Genomic DNA, 16,409 nt, shown 5'->3' on the forward strand with positions numbered 1-16,409 from the left:
GGAAGGTGCTTGCACTTAATCCCAGACCTGATGCGGAGGGTGTTTGCGGGTAGAACTTGTAGACCTTAGTTTTGGCTCCAGCTCTGTGACCTTGGGCAATCGCTGCCTCTCTCTGGGCCTGTTTCCTCCCTGGGGGCCCTTCCAGGTCTAGTTCAGCCTCCTGGAGGTGCCTCCTGGGTCTCTTCCCAGGGACTGTCAGTGAAAGGAAGCTAGATTAGCGCTTTAAAATATTATTTTTGAGTGCCTACCTTGGGAAATGTCACACATTATTCACTCCTTCATTCATTCAACAAACATAGTTCCTCTAACCCAAACTTGTGCTAAGCACAGAAAAGAAAAATAAAGAAGAAAAGCCCCAACTTTTGTTTCTCAAATTGCATTAATTAATAGTTCATTCATTCATTCAACGAAGTCCCAGTCCTGCCTCACAGTTTGCTATAGTTTGCAAGTTACACGATTTATCTCTGTACCTTTTCCCTCGTCTGTAAAATTGGGATCAATCATTTCTGATTACCTCACAGAGCTGTTTTGAGAATCAAATTTATTTTTTTTTTAAAAAGTAAGTGAGCACTGTGAAAATGATAAACATTTATACCCATGCATGTTATTGTTATTATTTTGTCTTTTGTTATTGATTTCCGAGTGTGCACATTCTAGGTGATGTAAAGCATACAAAATGTGTAAGACCTGGTTAAGTCCCTCAAGTCCCTTAATATTTGGTTAAAATAGTCTCTGTCTCCTTTTCTCTCTATTGCCAAAGGCAACTGCTTTCAACAACTGCAAATAAGGCCAGACTGTTTTTCCCCCAGCGATCTCAATCTATAGTTCCGTGAGCTGGTCATTAGGGCAGCACAGAGACATGAAATGCAAGGATGGCCCTTCCAATCAGCCGTGATCTTTTAAATCTCCTATCCTGGCCCCTATTTTATATCCCCAATGAAGTCCCAGGCTCACTGTTCCCTAATGCAACTTAACCTGACAACAAACAGTTATCAGGATTTACTTAGTTCCAAGCACAGGGCTAGCTTCTAAGGACACGATGAATACAAAACAGTTCCTGTCCTCAAAGAATTTACTATTTACTAGAAACAACAGACTAATAGATTTCAAATCACAATACAGTGTAGTTAAGTGCTGCGGATAATTACACTCCAAGTCCTACAGTTGTTCAGCCACTTTTTTATTTCTTTATTTTTATTTTTGGCTGTGTTGGGTCTTCGTTGCTGCACGCAGGCTTTCTCTAGTTGCGGTGAGCAGAAGCTGCTCTTTATTGTGGTGCGCGGGCTTCTCATTGTGGTGGTTTCTCTTGTTGAGGAGCACGGGCTTCAGTAGTTGTGGCACATGGGCTCAGTTGCTCCGCGGCATGTGGGATCTTCCCAGACTAGGGCTCGAACCCGTGTCCCCTGCGTTGGCAGGTGGACCCTTAACCACTGCGCCACCAGGGAAGTCCTGTTCAGCCACTTTTTGAACACCTGGAGTGAAAGAGACTTTACTGTCTTCCAAGCTATTCCTTTCTACCATGGGAAAGTTCTCATTCATTCATTCAACAAATCATTCTTGAACACCTTCTGAGTCAGGCACTGTGCTGGCACTGGGGATACAGGCAAGGTTCCTGTCCTTATGGAGTTAGAACCTGGTAAGAGAGACAAAGAATAAACAAAAAGCTAAGATATGATGTAATTTCAGGCAATGATAAAGAATATCAAGAAAAATTAAGCAGGATAAACAGACAGAGGTGGGACGGGGAGGGGGAAATTATTTTAGAGAGGGTGGCAGGGAAGTCCTCTTGGAGGGTGACATTTGAGCAGAGACCTTCATGAAGTAAGGGAACAAACCATGTGAAGAAGAAGGGCATGGCAAGCAGAGGACACAGCAAATGCAAAACCCTGAGCTGAATGATCTTAGCATGTTCAAGGCACAGTAGGGAGGCCACTGGAGCTGGAGCAGAGTGCCTGTGGGGAAGCAGGGGGTGCCGGTGTCATCACGCGTAGGTGGGGGTTAGATCGCGGATCACGCAGGGGCTGTGGGCCAATGTGAGGAGTTTGAGTTTTATTCTAGGTGATTGGGGAGATCATTGGGAGGTTTTAAAGCAGGGAGTGATGTGATCTAATTTCACTTACAGAGCATTTCCGCGTGCATTCCCTCCTTGGAGGCTCCCCACAAGCTAAGACCAGCGAGAACTAGAATTCTCACGTTGCCGATGAGGAAACTGAGGCTCACATTGACTCAGTCGCTTGCCCGGGCTCCTATGATTAGTGACGGAGCTGGAACTAGCAAGCCCGTGTCTTCTGACTCCCAGTCTCTCATGCAGCAGCGCTTCTTCCTATGCAGTTAGGAGTGAATGAAGTGATGAATCGAGCAGTCGATCGTGTTCCTTTCGGGGACCCCATCAGAGCCAGGGGCCCAGAGTCTGGGTGGAGTGTGCATGTTGCCATTCAGCCTGGGACCAGGGAGCTGCAGTGCCTTCCTAGAGTGTCCAGGGACCACAGTGTTGGTGTGTGTGTGTGTGTGTGTGTCCTCTCTCTGCCCAGGTGGATGAAGAAACCCCGATGTGGCGTCCCTGATCACCCGCACTTGAGCCGCAGGCGGAGAAACAAGCGCTATGCCCTGACAGGACAGAAGTGGCGGCAGAAGCACATCACCTACAGGTGCCTCAACTCCCTCTCCTCCTCCTTGGCTTTGGCTCCACCCTCACTCTGATTTTCCCCGGCCTGAGTTTCTGAGGCTCACACTGTAGGTGGGTCTGCGATCAGGGCCAGGCTCTGAGACCCCATGACTTTGTTCTCCTTGTCGCGTCCAGAGGATGCGACGTCTCCAGCTTCAGGTTTCTTTGGTCCTTTAGGGGCTCATGAGTTATGCTCTGTTCAGATTCCTAGAGTTTTTAGTTACGGGAAGTGGGGTATGTTCGGTAACTTTCACCTGGGATAAAGAACCATGGCTGAACCCATCCTCCCTACCGCTGCTTGCCAAACCCCACTCCCTCTGACCTGGATCCCTTCCCCACTTAGCCTGATTGATGGACTTCAGCCGAGATTCCCAGCACAGAGTTCCAGTTGTTTCTTAAGGAGCATAAAGAGCTGGGAACTGAATTGCAACAGTTATCATCCCTTGACTGTCTGGGCAAAGCAGGATCAGCCTCCAAGTCAGCCCAGTGACCAAGGGCAGGGATGAAGGAACCCATCACAGCAGACGCAGACATCAGGATTCAGAGGGGGTGGGGTCGGGGCCAGGCATAGGGCAGGCTCAGCTGGGCCCTCTTTGGCACCTCTCAAGTCTCTGATTCCATCTCAGGTGGATCCCTGGGTTCAGGAGTATGATCTGAGACAAAGATCCTTTGGGTTGAGCTAAGGACTCTCCTGCTCACAAGCTGTAGAGACCAGAACAGGATGTTTTCAGAAATCTGACAAGAGGAGGAAACTTAAGAAGAATCTGGGTTAGTAACTGCATAGACTTAGAGTCTCCTCAAGAGTAGAGTTAGAAGTGGCTTCTAACCCAATTCTAACCTGAACTTCTACCACGCAACCTCTCTGGGCTTCAGTTTCCTTGCCTGTAGAATGGGTGAATAGTCTTTGCCCCAGGTGTTCTTGGGGCAGAGCAGCCAGAAGTAGTGATGCGCCATCGTGGAGAACCATGCAATATGGATACAGTAACCTTACATAGTTAAACCTATAACTGATTTAATCACATGCCACCCTATGCCAGCTTCTATGTACACAAACAGTAGTAGTTGGTGCCAAAGATTTTTTTACAGGATATTTGACTTAAACTCTCCACTGTTTAAGTGGGTTTTTAAAAAATATTTATTTATTTAATTTATTTATTTGGTTGTGCTGGGTCTTAGCTGCAGCTCGCGGGCTCCTTAGTTGCGGCAGGCGGACTCCTTAGTTGTGGCATGTGAACTCTTAGTTGCGACATGTGAGATCTAGTTCCCTGACCAAGGATCAAACCTGGGCACCCTGCATTGGAAGCATGGAGTCTTAACCACTGCACCACCAGGAAAGTCCCTGTTTAAGTGTTTTTATAAATTTTATAAATGTACATTTTTATGTATTGGGAGAAAAACTTAAAATTTAGGAAATGCCATGCACAACTTAATCTTTTTTCTACAAATTCAACACAAGCTTTTTCAGAGATCAAATATAAAAACACTAAGTAAAAAGGCAGGGGTGGGGACCCAGAGCCCTGCCCACGCAACCTCTTCATCAACCCCTGAGGTACCTCAGCAGAATTCTAGGCCCACATGGCCTCTGGTGTTCCTTTTAGCTCTGCTGGTCTCTGATTCTTGGTCTGTTCCTCCCTATCAATCCTCCCCTCTCTCACCAGCATTCACAACTACACCCCAAAGGTGGGTGAGTTAGACACGCGGAAAGCTATTCGCCAGGCTTTCGATGTGTGGCAGAAGGTGACCCCGCTGACCTTTGAAGAGGTGCCCTACCATGAAATCAAAAGTGACCGGAAGGAGGCCGACATCATGATCTTCTTTGCTTCTGGCTTCCATGGAGACAGCTCCCCGTTTGATGGCGAAGGGGGATTCCTGGCTCATGCCTACTTCCCTGGCCCAGGGATTGGTGGAGACACTCACTTTGATTCAGACGAGCCATGGACATTAGGAAATGCCAACCACGATGGTAAGGTCATGAGGGGACAGGGGGTTACTTGGCTGTCAGGGAAAGAAGCCCTGAGGAAGAGCTTGGAGGATACCACAGTTGAGTTTCCTGGTTTCTAGAGCTTCTTGTCCAAGAACTAAGACCCTAAGAGGGTGGGAACTGTGGTCTCTGATAATATTCAACAGTTGATCCATCAGGGCCAGGGCCAGGGAGATGGGTCAGATCACTTAGTAAATGGTCTAATTGGACTGAGTTAGGAGGAAAGTCTAGGCCATGAATAAGACGGTAAAGTAATGGATCAGAGGCTGGAGGAAAAGGTTAAAAGGCTTAAAGCTGAAAGTGGTAGGCTCTGGCCTGACTGATGAGGGCTTCAAAGGCCATGCTGTGGGAAAACATGACAGACTCTCTCCCTTATGTCAACCTCACAAGTGAATAATAGGCCCCGTAATTACTCTAGCATCCTGTCTGCAGTAATCGTAACAATACTCCTCAGGTTGCAAGAGCTCTTCATCAGTACTTACTTGCAAGGCAACTGTTTAGTAAGTAGGCAACTGCACATCATTATGCCCTTTTTTAAGATGAAGAGTTTGAGGCTCAGATGGCATAGCTGGTAGGCAGCAGTGCCAGGGCTCAGACTGTGGTTCAACCACTGGCCATGTGATGAGGGGCGCATCATTCACCCTCAGTCTCCTCATCTGTCAGATGAGGGGCTGGATTAGGTGACTTCTAAAGTCCCTTCCGACTCTAATGGAACATGATGCACGTGTTTGAACATTTAAAAAAGACACAGTCTCTGCCCTTTGGAAGTCCAGAGTCGAGTCGGGGAGACAGATGTATACATAAGTCACCCTGTCGCAAGGCAGACTGTACTGAAGGACACAGCAGAAGTACCAAGAAAATGCAGTAGGGCTCTGGAGGAAAGAGGGACAGAGGATTCGATTCAATTCTATTTTAGATTATAATAGATTAGAATTAGTATGTTAATATTCTAAGGCCCATGTCAAGTGTTTTCCACATACTGTATAATATGTATATGTTATTATCATCCCCATTTTACAGATAGGTAAACTGAGGTGTAGAGAAACGGTAAGTAACCTACTAAGGTCCCACAGTTGGTGAATGGGGAAATACGTTTTCAAACCCGGACATGATGATTCCAGAGCCCATACTCTTTGCTACCATGCTGTTTCCATGGCTCTCCAACTGCAGGGCACGACAGAATCACCTAGAAACCTTTTTTAAGAATTCAGATTCCAGGCTCCAGGCCCCTAACCTCTTGCTATTCTGATTCTCTGGTTCTGGGTTCAGGTCTGGGAATCTGCACATGGTCTCATAAATTCCCCAAGTGCTTCTGAGGCCGGCGTCCATTACCTTGAGAAACACTGTCTTAATCCCCAGAGTTTCCCTGACTTGCCTGATCATAAGAATCAACCAGGTTCTTGTTATAAACATGGATTCCCAGGCCCTTCCCCTGGAAATTCCAATTCTTAAGCTTAGGCAAGTTGGGGAAACACTAGGCCTTCTTTTTCCTTGGAGATGCTTCAGGCTGAGAGCAGCCTTTAAAGGCCCATTTCCTCTGAGGCTGTGTCTGCTGTCTGTAGGTGGGGACTGCCTCCTTAAAAGCATTTCATATCATTGCATGGATCAGGGATCACGACTCTTGTCCTGTCTGTCAAAGGGTGGTTCAGGAGGTGATGTGGCGAAGGCTCAGCCTAGGCAAAGTTATGAAACTGCTCCATTTTTCTTTGTCCCCCACCCTCTTCTTTGGGCTTCTTTCCTATCTAGCTCCATTTCCTCAGCCCAGGAATCCTCTCCCTTATGTCTTGGATGTGTTTCCTGGTTTTCTGAACACCTATTCTTTATCTTGTTCTTATTCTTGGATCAGTGTCAACCAATGGTTGTCTGTGCTAACTGATAAAGTGTGACGAGAGGAGAACTAACATTTTTGAGCCACTGTTATGTGCCAGGCACTGTTAGCTGATAACAGTCATAGCCCTGATAGAGATACATGAATTATTAAGGACATTCCTCCTCTACCCTGCCTTTCCCAGCCCTGGGTGTGCACTTCCCACAACTGCTCCTTGCTGGTGGAGACCTTGGACCAGTCTCAAAATCCTGAGAACTTCTGGTGGTGTGTGTGGGAAGGAGCTGGGACCTGTGGATGGGCTCCATCCCAGCACCCTCTCATCTGTCCCACCCCATCCTGACGAATGACCAAGAATTCAGATAGAAATTCCAAGATAGCTAATGTCTTCTTTGGACAAGAGTCAGGACTTTAGAAAAAAAAAAAAAGAAAAAGAAAAAAAAGAGTCAGGACTTTGCTCTGGAAAACCAAGCAGAACTATCCAGTTGCAGCTCATAACCCCAGCAATAGACTGCTAGGAACCGGAAGGCAGCCATTGCCATAGGACGGCCTTTGGAAGGAGAGGAAAGGAACCAAGATTGATTGAGCACCTATATGTTATCTCGTTTAATTTCCACATAAACTCAGCGAGGGCGTGAGCGCAGCCTCCCAGGAATTTTTTGTTTATTAGCTTTCTTCTCTATTCTAAATTTCCATTACAGAAAATTTTAAACTTACCAAGTAGGGAGAATGATAATGTGAACGCCCCCAGGCACCCATCACCCTGCTTCAGCAGTTATCAACATTACGTCAGTGCTGTTTCATCTACCCTCCCCGACCCTCTTTGTTTTTTGGTGATGTATTTTAAGGAAGATCTCAGGTCTCACCTCTAAATAGTCCATTACATACCTCTAACAGATTATCTTTAACACAACCACAAAATCATGACCAACGCGACAAAATTAGCAATAATTTCTTAAAATCCAATACCCAGTGTTCATTTTCCCAAATTACCTCAAAAATGTCTTAAACGGTTGTTTGCTTGCAACAGGATCCAGAGAGCATCCACACATCATCGTTTCTTAAGGCCCTTTTCATTTACAGCAGTCACCTTGCTTCTCTTTTCTCCCTATATCTGTTGAAGAAATTAGTTATCTATTTTATATATAGCAGTGCGTATATGTCGATCCCAATCTTCCAATTTATCCCTCGCCCCTTCTTACTGCATGGTAACCATAAGTTTATTTTCTACATCTATAACTATGTCTGTTTTGTAGATAAGTTCATTTGTACGCTTTTTTTAAGATTCCACATATAAGCAATATCATATGATATTTGTCTTTCTCTGTCTGACTTAGGTTCACTTTTACCATGTCTCTCTTCTGCATGTAGCCTGAGTAGATCTACAGGCCTGACTGGATTGACTTTTTTGGCGAGGATGCTTCCCAGGTGGTGCTGGTCCCCCCTGTTGCATCACATTAGGAAGCACTTGTGACACAGGCCGTCCCCCTCTTAGCGACGTGAAGTTTGAGCAGTTGCTTCAGGTGTGTCAGCCTGACCCAACCACTATAAAATTCCCTCGGGGGACTTTATTTTAAAAAGGTTGCCTAAGCCCTAACCGCAAACTCCTGAATCAGAATCCCCTCCACCTGTGTGTTGAAAAGGCTCTCCTGGAGAACCACTAGAATGTAAAGGGGATTCTGATTCTCCACTTCTTTGGAGTCTGTGAGAAGGGCGATCTGGCCCACCACACCTTTAAGCTGATTTCGGGGAGTCTCCCAGGCACCCTGTGTCCTCATCCGTTTCCAATGGGTCAAGCAGTGAAGTCAGCAGAATTCACTAAGCTCTGCTGGGGAGGGAGCCCAGCCCTGGGGAAGGTGACAAGACGGGAAGCGTCATGGGGACCAGCCCTTCACAGGGGACAGTCCTTCCACAGTTACTACAGTGGTTCCTCCCCACCCTGGGAGCTAGACTGGGCAGGGTGGTGAGGAAAGGAAAGTTCTGAGTGGTTGAGACGTTCACACAGTAAGCGGCAGAAGAACAGAGAAGAAAGCCAACAAACAAAAATTCCCGGGAGGCTGCATCACGCCCTCGCTGAGTTTATGTGGAAATTAAACGAGATAATGTACAGGTGCTCAATCGATCTTGGTTCCTTTGCTGTCCTTCCAAAAACCATCCTAGGGCAATGGCTGCGTCCCAGTTCCTAGCAATCTATTGCTGGGGTTATGAACTGCGTCTGGATAGTTCATGCTTGGTTTTCCAGAGCAAAGTCCTGACTCTCATCCAAAGAAGACATTACTTGTGTCAAACCCAGGACTCTGAATTTTTAACAATCACCCCAGTTGGTTCTGCTGCAGATGGTCCAAAGACAACACCTGGAAAAAATACTGAACATTTGGCACTGTTCCATCCTGGCTTGTCCAGCACAGAGCTTTCCCTCAAGGAGCTCATAGTCCTGGAGCAGAAGACAGTGTGTGCTCCTGGCTATGATGTAGGGTGGAAAGTGGTCAGGGCCATAAAGATGATACAGATACACTGCTGGGAAAGTGTATAGGAGGAAGCAGTCATTGCTGGTTAGGGAAATCGAGGAAGGCTCCCTGGAGGATGTGGCATTCAGCTGAACTTTGAAGGAGTAAGGTTATTCCAGGTAGAGGGGACAGCATTGGCAAAAGAATAGAGGCAAAAGGAAATGTTGTAAACTTTGGGAGGGTTTCAGGAGTCAATGAGATGGGACTCACCAAAGATGGAGGTCCCCAGAGAAGGAAATGAAGCAGAGGCAAGATACACTGGAGTAGCCAAGTAGACTGTTGGGTGCTTGCTAGGAAGCCCAAGGACTTGAGCTCCCAGCTCAAGGGAACTCTCCCTGTTGAGGATGCTGGTCCTTCATACATAGCTTAACGTGAACTTGCTAATTAACCGTGATAGTTCTGTGCCTGGAGGTGGTGTGAGTGCTTTCTGTACCTTGCCTCATTAATCTTCACCCCATTCTTATGACGAAGGTAGCATCAATCCCTTTATTTTACAGAGGAAGAGATTTAAAATGTCACACTGCTAGGACACGGCAGAGCTGGGAGTCACGGCAGTCAGACCCCCAGGGACTACACTTCTGACCACTCTGCTTCTCTGCCTTTCATCCTCTTGGGTGGTGAAGCCCTTACCAGCCTCCTGCCCATTAAGCATGTGGGTCTTCTCCATCCCTCTGCTTTTTCTGGAGTTCTCCTGCCCCTCCACACTCTCCTTCCATCTCCCCAGAGCAGCCCCCACTTAACAGGTCTCTTGGGTTTCTGTGCAGTAGGATGCCAGCTCCCCAGCTCTCCTCTGCCTTTTGGTCCCTGGAACAAACCCACAGACCCCTTTCCTTCAAGGGCTTACTCCTGTTCTCTGCAGAGACCCAGCACAGAGGCTTACAGAGTAATAGACACAGGCTGAGGACAAAGGTTTAGAGTCTAGCCAGGCGCTCAGAGCCCTGCTCCCTGGTTCTCAGCTGAAATCCCTGCGGATGCTCCCTGAGGAAGAGCCTAGTCAGGAGACAGAGGCCCAAACAGCTTGTCTCGGGTCACAGAACGGGCCAGGAGCAGAGCCAGGACCGGACCCCAGGAAGCAGGGCTGCCTTCCATTGGCGCGAGCAGCCGCCTTTGTTTGGGATGGAGCTCAGAGATGAGCTCACCCTTCCCCGCTGCCAGAGGGGCCAGGACCTGAGGAAGGAACTGGGGGAGGCCTGGCCTCCTCATGCCAGCCTGCCCTGCCCCAGCAGAAGGCCAGCCCCAGGCTCTTGGCCAAACTTCCCCTGATCTTGCCCAGCCACCCTTCGCTGAAGGTACTGGTGGTGTCCGCGGAGCGGCCGGCATGCATGTGTGTGTGACTGAGTCTGCCCCATAGGGCTATTCTCTCTTCCCAAGACCTTAGCCAGGAAGGCCAGACACAATCCCCAGGCTCATCTGACCCTCGTGGGGCCCTCAGCCGGGCTGGGGTACGGCAGCTTGGCCAGTGCCACTGGGGCCAGAGTGAGCACGAGGACTCCTGACCACCTCCTGGGCTCTTGGCAGCACCCCCTGCACTTCAAGGTGGCAGGACTGGACTGTGACATGCATTAGCGCTGGGCAGCAGAGGCAGGGCTCAAGGGGCATTCAGATGCCACAGGTCAAGGCAAGCAGGAGTCTATAACTGGACGTAATACGAGTCAGGACTGTTGATTCGACGGCCTGCTCAGCTCCCTGCCCCTTCATTTCTTCCCCAAAGCCAGGGCTGCTTAATCCCCTCGAAGTCAGGCCTTGCCCTGTCCCAGGCCTGACCCAGAAGTTCAGGGGAGTTGGCTTTAAGAGGATCTGGTTGCTGGGACCCCAAGTGCCTCGTGCTTCCTTTTTGGTCAACGGGCTTGTTCCAGGGACCAAGCTCCTGTCTTATGCATGGTAACAACAGGTGCCATGCAGCATCATGCCCTTCACACATCTTATCCTATCCGGTCCTCACACAACCCTCTGATGTAGGTACGACCTCCGCATTGTGCAAATAAGGAAATTGGGGCTCAGAGGGTAGACCTGACCGAATTCACAAAGCTCACTGGGGTAGAGCTGGAAATGAACGAGACCTGTCCTATTCAGGGGCCCAGGCTCACGACCACTCTGCTGTGTTGCTGCCTCAGCTTCACCCTCGGGATCCCGTGTCCCACTTTCAGTACCTGGACCTTTCGTTTTCACTCGCATTTGAATCCCTGCGTTGATCTTGGCCATAGCTCAGTCCTTTCAGGACCGAGAGCTGCTGCACGACCAAGGCTCCTCCTGCCCCCGGGTCTCTGAAGATGACCGCCAGCCTGCCGCCCCCAGGACTCCCCTCTGCCCGTCACACCCCCTCTGCCTTAGCTCAGGCTCTTTTCATCTCTCACCGGGACCCTCATACTGGCTTCCAGACCAACCCCACTGATTCCCCTGCCTCTGGTCTCATCACCCCCTAATCCTTCTTCCAACTGCAGCCAGAGTGATTTCATCATGTCACCACCAGCCCCCCCGTCCCCGACACCAACCTGCTTAAACCCCCCACTGGCCAAGAAGCCAATCCAAATTCCTTTGCATGGCATCACAAGCCCTGCGTGCCAGCCTGGCTGACCTCATCTCCCTCTGGCCCTCCCCCCCTGCTTTGTTCCGGAGCCAAGTGGAATGAAACTGCTTGTCCCTGGACGTTGTTCATAGCCTTCTCTCAGCCAGCAATGCCACCTCCGCCCCTCTCCCTCTCCTTCCCACTGAATCCTTTCTGCTGACCAACTTCTTATCTTTCTAGACTCACCTTAAGCTTCACCTTCATGAAGCTTTCCCTGAACATCTTCCTTCAAGCGTAAATGACTCCTCCTTCCTCGGAATCCTCACTCGACCCTTATAGACAGCTGTAGAAGCACCTGGAACACTAATTTCACTTATTTTGTTTCTCTGTCCCTATCCACCACTATACGGAGAGTTCTGGAAGGTAGGGGTGTGTATGTCCCAGTGTCCGGGACAGGGCCTGGCACAAAGCTTATGCTAGGTGTTTGCTGAAGTAATGGATGGACTGACTGACACCTGAGCGGGTGCCCCGGGCACCTCCCCATCTCCCCCTCCACAGGGAACGACCTCTTCCTGGTGGCCGTGCATGAGCTGGGCCACGCGCTGGGACTGGAGCACTCCAACGACCCCAGCGCCATCATGGCACCCTTCTACCAGTACATGGAGACACACAACTTCAAGCTGCCTCAGGATGATCTCCAGGGCATCCAGAAGATCTACGGTGTGTGGCAGGGGGGAGGGGCCACCGTTCCTTCCTTGGGCTGGGCCATGACTGCCTGCCTGTCGGGGCGGAGGGTTGGGGGGCGGCTGGGGACCTGGGCCTCTGACTGCTGTCTGCAAGGCTCCTCCCCCACCCCCCTCCTTCCCTGCACACTTGGGAAACCCAGGGGAGGGTCTGAGCTGCAACTGGGAGGGACAAAAGTGAACAGAGAGCCTCCCACTCCCCCTACTCTACCCGCCTCCCCCCTCCACACACCTCCCTCTCACCTCCTGTGGTTCCCTCTCAAGGGGTCCCACCTCTAGCCAAGAGAGTCACCCATCTGCCCAAGTAATGGTGATACAATAGGATAAGTATTATTACCAGAGCTTTTTTCTTAAGCAAGAAAAAGACAAACTAGGCTGATATCTTGATAAGATTTGAGGGGCCTGCTACCATGCCACCCCACTCTCTGTTCACACCGGTGTGGGAAGTTCTTGTTCTCGTCAAGTCGGTGGAGATGGGAAGACCAGTTTATTACGGCAAACGCATGTCCATGTGGCACGGCCCCTACAGCCCCCAGGCTGTGGAGTACGGGAGGAGGGCTCTTCTTGGAGGCCCTGAGGACCTCACAGAGGAGGTCGCCCCACCCAAAGCCTGGAGGATGGGCAGGATCTCCACAGGTGAGGCAGCAGAGGACTGGACAGGTAGTGGGGACTAGGAGGTCTTTTGAAAATAAAATGGACGCTATTTGCTGATAGATTAGACACAGGGGTGAGGTTTCTGGCTTTTGTAACTGTGGAGCAATAGATTGACCTCTGTAGCTCAGAGATGTGGGCTGGAATATTGATCTGGGATCTTTGGTGTTCAATACGGTAGCCACTAGCCACATGTGGCTATTTAAATTTATATTAATTAGAATTAAATAAAATTAAAACTTCAGTTCTTCTGCCGCACTAATAACTAGTCGCTCATTTCAAGTGCTCAATAGCCACGCGTGGCTAGAGGCTCCTGTATTGGACAGTGCAGGTACATAGGACATGTATGTCATCACAGAACGTTCTGTGGGACGGCTTGAACGGAGGTCTTTAAAGCCATGAACCTGGAAGAGATCCCTTCGGGTAGTGATTCTCAACTTGGCAGTGCATTGGAATCACCTTGGGATTTCAATTTAAAAAAAATACTGGGGCTTCCCTGGTGGCGCAGTGGTTGAGAGTCCGCCTGCCGATGCAGGGGACACAGGTTCGTGCCCCGGTCCGGGAGGATCCCACATGCCGCGGAGCGGCTGGGCCCGTGAGTCATGGCCACTGAGCCTGCGCGTCCGGAGCCTGTGCTCCGCAACGGGCGAGGCCACAACAGTGAGAGGCCCGCGTACCGCAAAAAAAACACAAAAAAATACTGATACCCAGCCTTCACCCCCAGAAATTTGGTTTTAATTGGTCTGGGGTGACTTCTGAACCTCAGGGTGTTTTAAAAGTTCCCCAGGTGATCCTAATATGCAGCCCAAGTTGAGAAGCACTGACCTAGGACCAAAATAGAGAGAGAAAGACAGAGAGAGACAGAGACAGACAGACAGACAGAGAAGGGGAGGGGAGGGGAGAGGAGAGGACCCAGGGGCATGCCGACCTTTAGAGCCGGGTGGATGAGGAAAGGCCGCCAGCAAAGCAGGCTGAGAAGGAACAGTACACGAGGTAGGAGGAAAACCAAGAGAGTGCAGGGTTCTGGAAAAGAGAGAAGAGTGTTTCAAGGCAAGTGTTTGTATGATCTTGCTACTCAAAGTGTGGGCCTCAGACCAGTAACTCTGGCATCACCTGAGAGCTTGAAAAAACACAGAATCTAAGGCCCCACCCCAGACCCTCTGAGTCACAATCTGCATTTTATCAAGATCCCTGAATGATTCATATGGACGTCAAAGTTTGGGTCAAGTAATGTTGGATTTGGCAACATGGAGGTCATTGGTGATCTTGACAGCAGTTTCAATGGGTGACGAGGCAGAGGCCATGCTGGAGCAGGATGAAGAATGGGGGGAGCAGACAGAGAGGGTAGGGGACACTGAGCCTAAGAAGGGACATGTCCTCTCTCGTAACAGGAGAGAAGAAAGAGAAGATACCAGATTTGGGGGTGGAAAGATGGGAGTTCCCATTTAATGGCTCTTTTCATGGATTTTCTCAAAGACTGGGGGAGTAAACAATGGGGGGGGGGGACAGGAGGCTGGAGTGTGACAGGCTTGTCTCAGAGCTGCCCGGGTGAGGATGAGGCAATGGCAGCAGGGGGCAGGGCACGCCTGGCCCTTCTCTAAGATGCAGCCCCTCTCTCCAGGACCCCCCGCAGAGCCCCTGGAGCCCACAAGGCCCCTCCCCACACTCCCCGTCCGCAGGATCCACTCACCGTCTGAGAGGAAGCATGAGCGCCAGCCCAGGCCCCCTCGGCCGCCCCTGGGGGACCGGCCAGCCACACCAGGCGCCAAACCCAACATCTGTGACGGCAACTTCAACACGGTGGCCCTCTTCCGGGGCGAGATGTTTGTGTTTAAGGTAGGACCTCGGGGCTCCCCTTCCACTCCTTCCCCCACCTGGGGCGGGAGAGAGCTGCTGCTCTGGGATTAGGCCTGCTGTGGGGCCTGGAGGGGAGCTAGCCCAGTGGCCATGTCATGAGGTCTCTTCCTGGTGCTGCTGGGTGAATGGACTTGTTTCCAAGAGGGAGGCGGGAAGCGGTGACCCTGCCCCTTCCTGAGGGTTAACGGTGGGGGAAAAGTGCTGGAGACCGGCCTCCACTCTGTGACTCTGAGAAAGTCACCTCCCTTGTCTGGACCTCAGTTTCTCCATCTGAGGGCTGGGAGGGTCATTTCTCTAATGAAGGGTGTGTGCAGATCAAAGGAGTCATGGCTGTGAAGATGTTGGCTTGGAGTAGGGGCTGGCACAGCAGTGGCTGCATCTGTCTCCGGATCCTGCCAGGGCTGGTTCAGAGGACTGCCTGACAGGAAGCTGGCCAGGCTACATCTTGTCCCCTGGTCTGTTCCTGTCCCTCTAGCCATGGGTTGCAGGGTGGCAGCCTGCTCAGTGTGTTGCAGTTGGGTTCTCAGGGAAGCAGGCTCTGGGACAGTGTTTGGGATGCAAGATTTTGACCAGGGAGCACCTCTGGGATCCACATCTGTGGGAAGGAGGGGAGGGAAGCACGATGGGGCAGGAGAAGATAAGCAGCAACTAGACCCACTGCAGACCCAGCCACGCCCACAGCGAGTTCCGGAGCTAGAATGGCCCGTCAGAGTTGTCCCGTGTTGGGCCCCAAATGGCTGAAACTTTATTCAGTCAGTGGGTGAGGGGGCATGACCTTGGGGGAGCTCTCTGGAGCTAGGCCATCCCCAGCGAGGTTGACAGTTGAAAACTGCCTGCTGACCACACTCCTGGCCACCAGCACAAGAGGCCCTCCGCTGACAGCGTGTCTCTGTCACACTGGCTGGTTGTGGAGAGCTGCCCCACTCACCTTGTGGAATTCTCGCCAGCAAGCTTTGAGCTCTGACCAAGAATCAGGCGACAGGGGTCAGCCCCAGTCCTGCTCTCACTGCGTGGCTCAAGGAGAGTCACTTGGCCTTCCCTAAGACTCTGTGTATCTCAGATCTACTTAACAGGAGTTGTGAAAGTCAAAATAAGGTTTAAAAAACTGGATGTGAAAGTGCTTCGTAAAACACCTTAAAAAAAACTTTTCTAGCTTTTGTACCTTTTTTTTTTTTGGCTGCGTTGGGTCTTTGTTGCTGCGCGCAAGCTTTCTCTAGTTGCGGTGAGCGGGGGCTACTCTTTGTTGCGATGCGCGGGCTTCTCATTGTGGTGGCTTCTCTTGTTGCAGAGCACGGGCTCTAGGCACGTGGGCTTCACTAGTTGTGGCATGCGGGCTCAGTAGTTGTGGCTCGTGGGCTCTAGAGCGTAGGCTCAGTAGTTGTGGTGCACAGGCTTAGTTGCTCCGCAGCCTGTGGAATCTTCCCGGACCAGGGCTTGAACCCGTGTTCCCTGCATTGGCAGGCGGATTCTTAACCACTGTGCCACCAGGGAAGCCCCTGTACCATTTTTATGAATCATGTTCATTCTTCTGCACCCTTGGATCCTCCAACTGAACGGTTCCTAAGCAAGTCTGGGTTTTATCATTCCCATTCACACATAAGAAAACCGAGGTCCTAGGAGGTTACAGGCCTCGCCCAGACTGCCTACCAACCAGGGCTGCAGTGGGACCAGGCA

The 16,409-nt window shown here is 50.5% G+C and overlaps 1 protein-coding gene across 1 annotated transcript in view; it reads left to right on the forward strand.

The window, feature by feature from the left end:
• Positions 1-16,409, forward strand: part of MMP24 (matrix metallopeptidase 24) — a gene marked incomplete at both ends in the record, with an annotated part of 43,782 nt that overhangs the window by 22,735 nt on the left and 4,638 nt on the right. Inside the window, 4 exons of the mRNA XM_082670998.1 lie at positions 2,532-2,648; positions 4,324-4,628; positions 12,043-12,204; positions 14,500-14,714. Coding sequence (XP_082527124.1) covers positions 2,532-2,648; positions 4,324-4,628; positions 12,043-12,204; positions 14,500-14,714 — 799 coding nt within the window. The remainder of the gene's footprint in view (positions 1-2,531; positions 2,649-4,323; positions 4,629-12,042; positions 12,205-14,499; positions 14,715-16,409) is intronic.

The sequence above is a fragment of the Grampus griseus genome (assembly GCF_964374135.1).
Source record: "Grampus griseus genome assembly, chromosome: 14".
Taxonomy (NCBI): domain Eukaryota; kingdom Metazoa; phylum Chordata; class Mammalia; order Artiodactyla; family Delphinidae; genus Grampus; species Grampus griseus.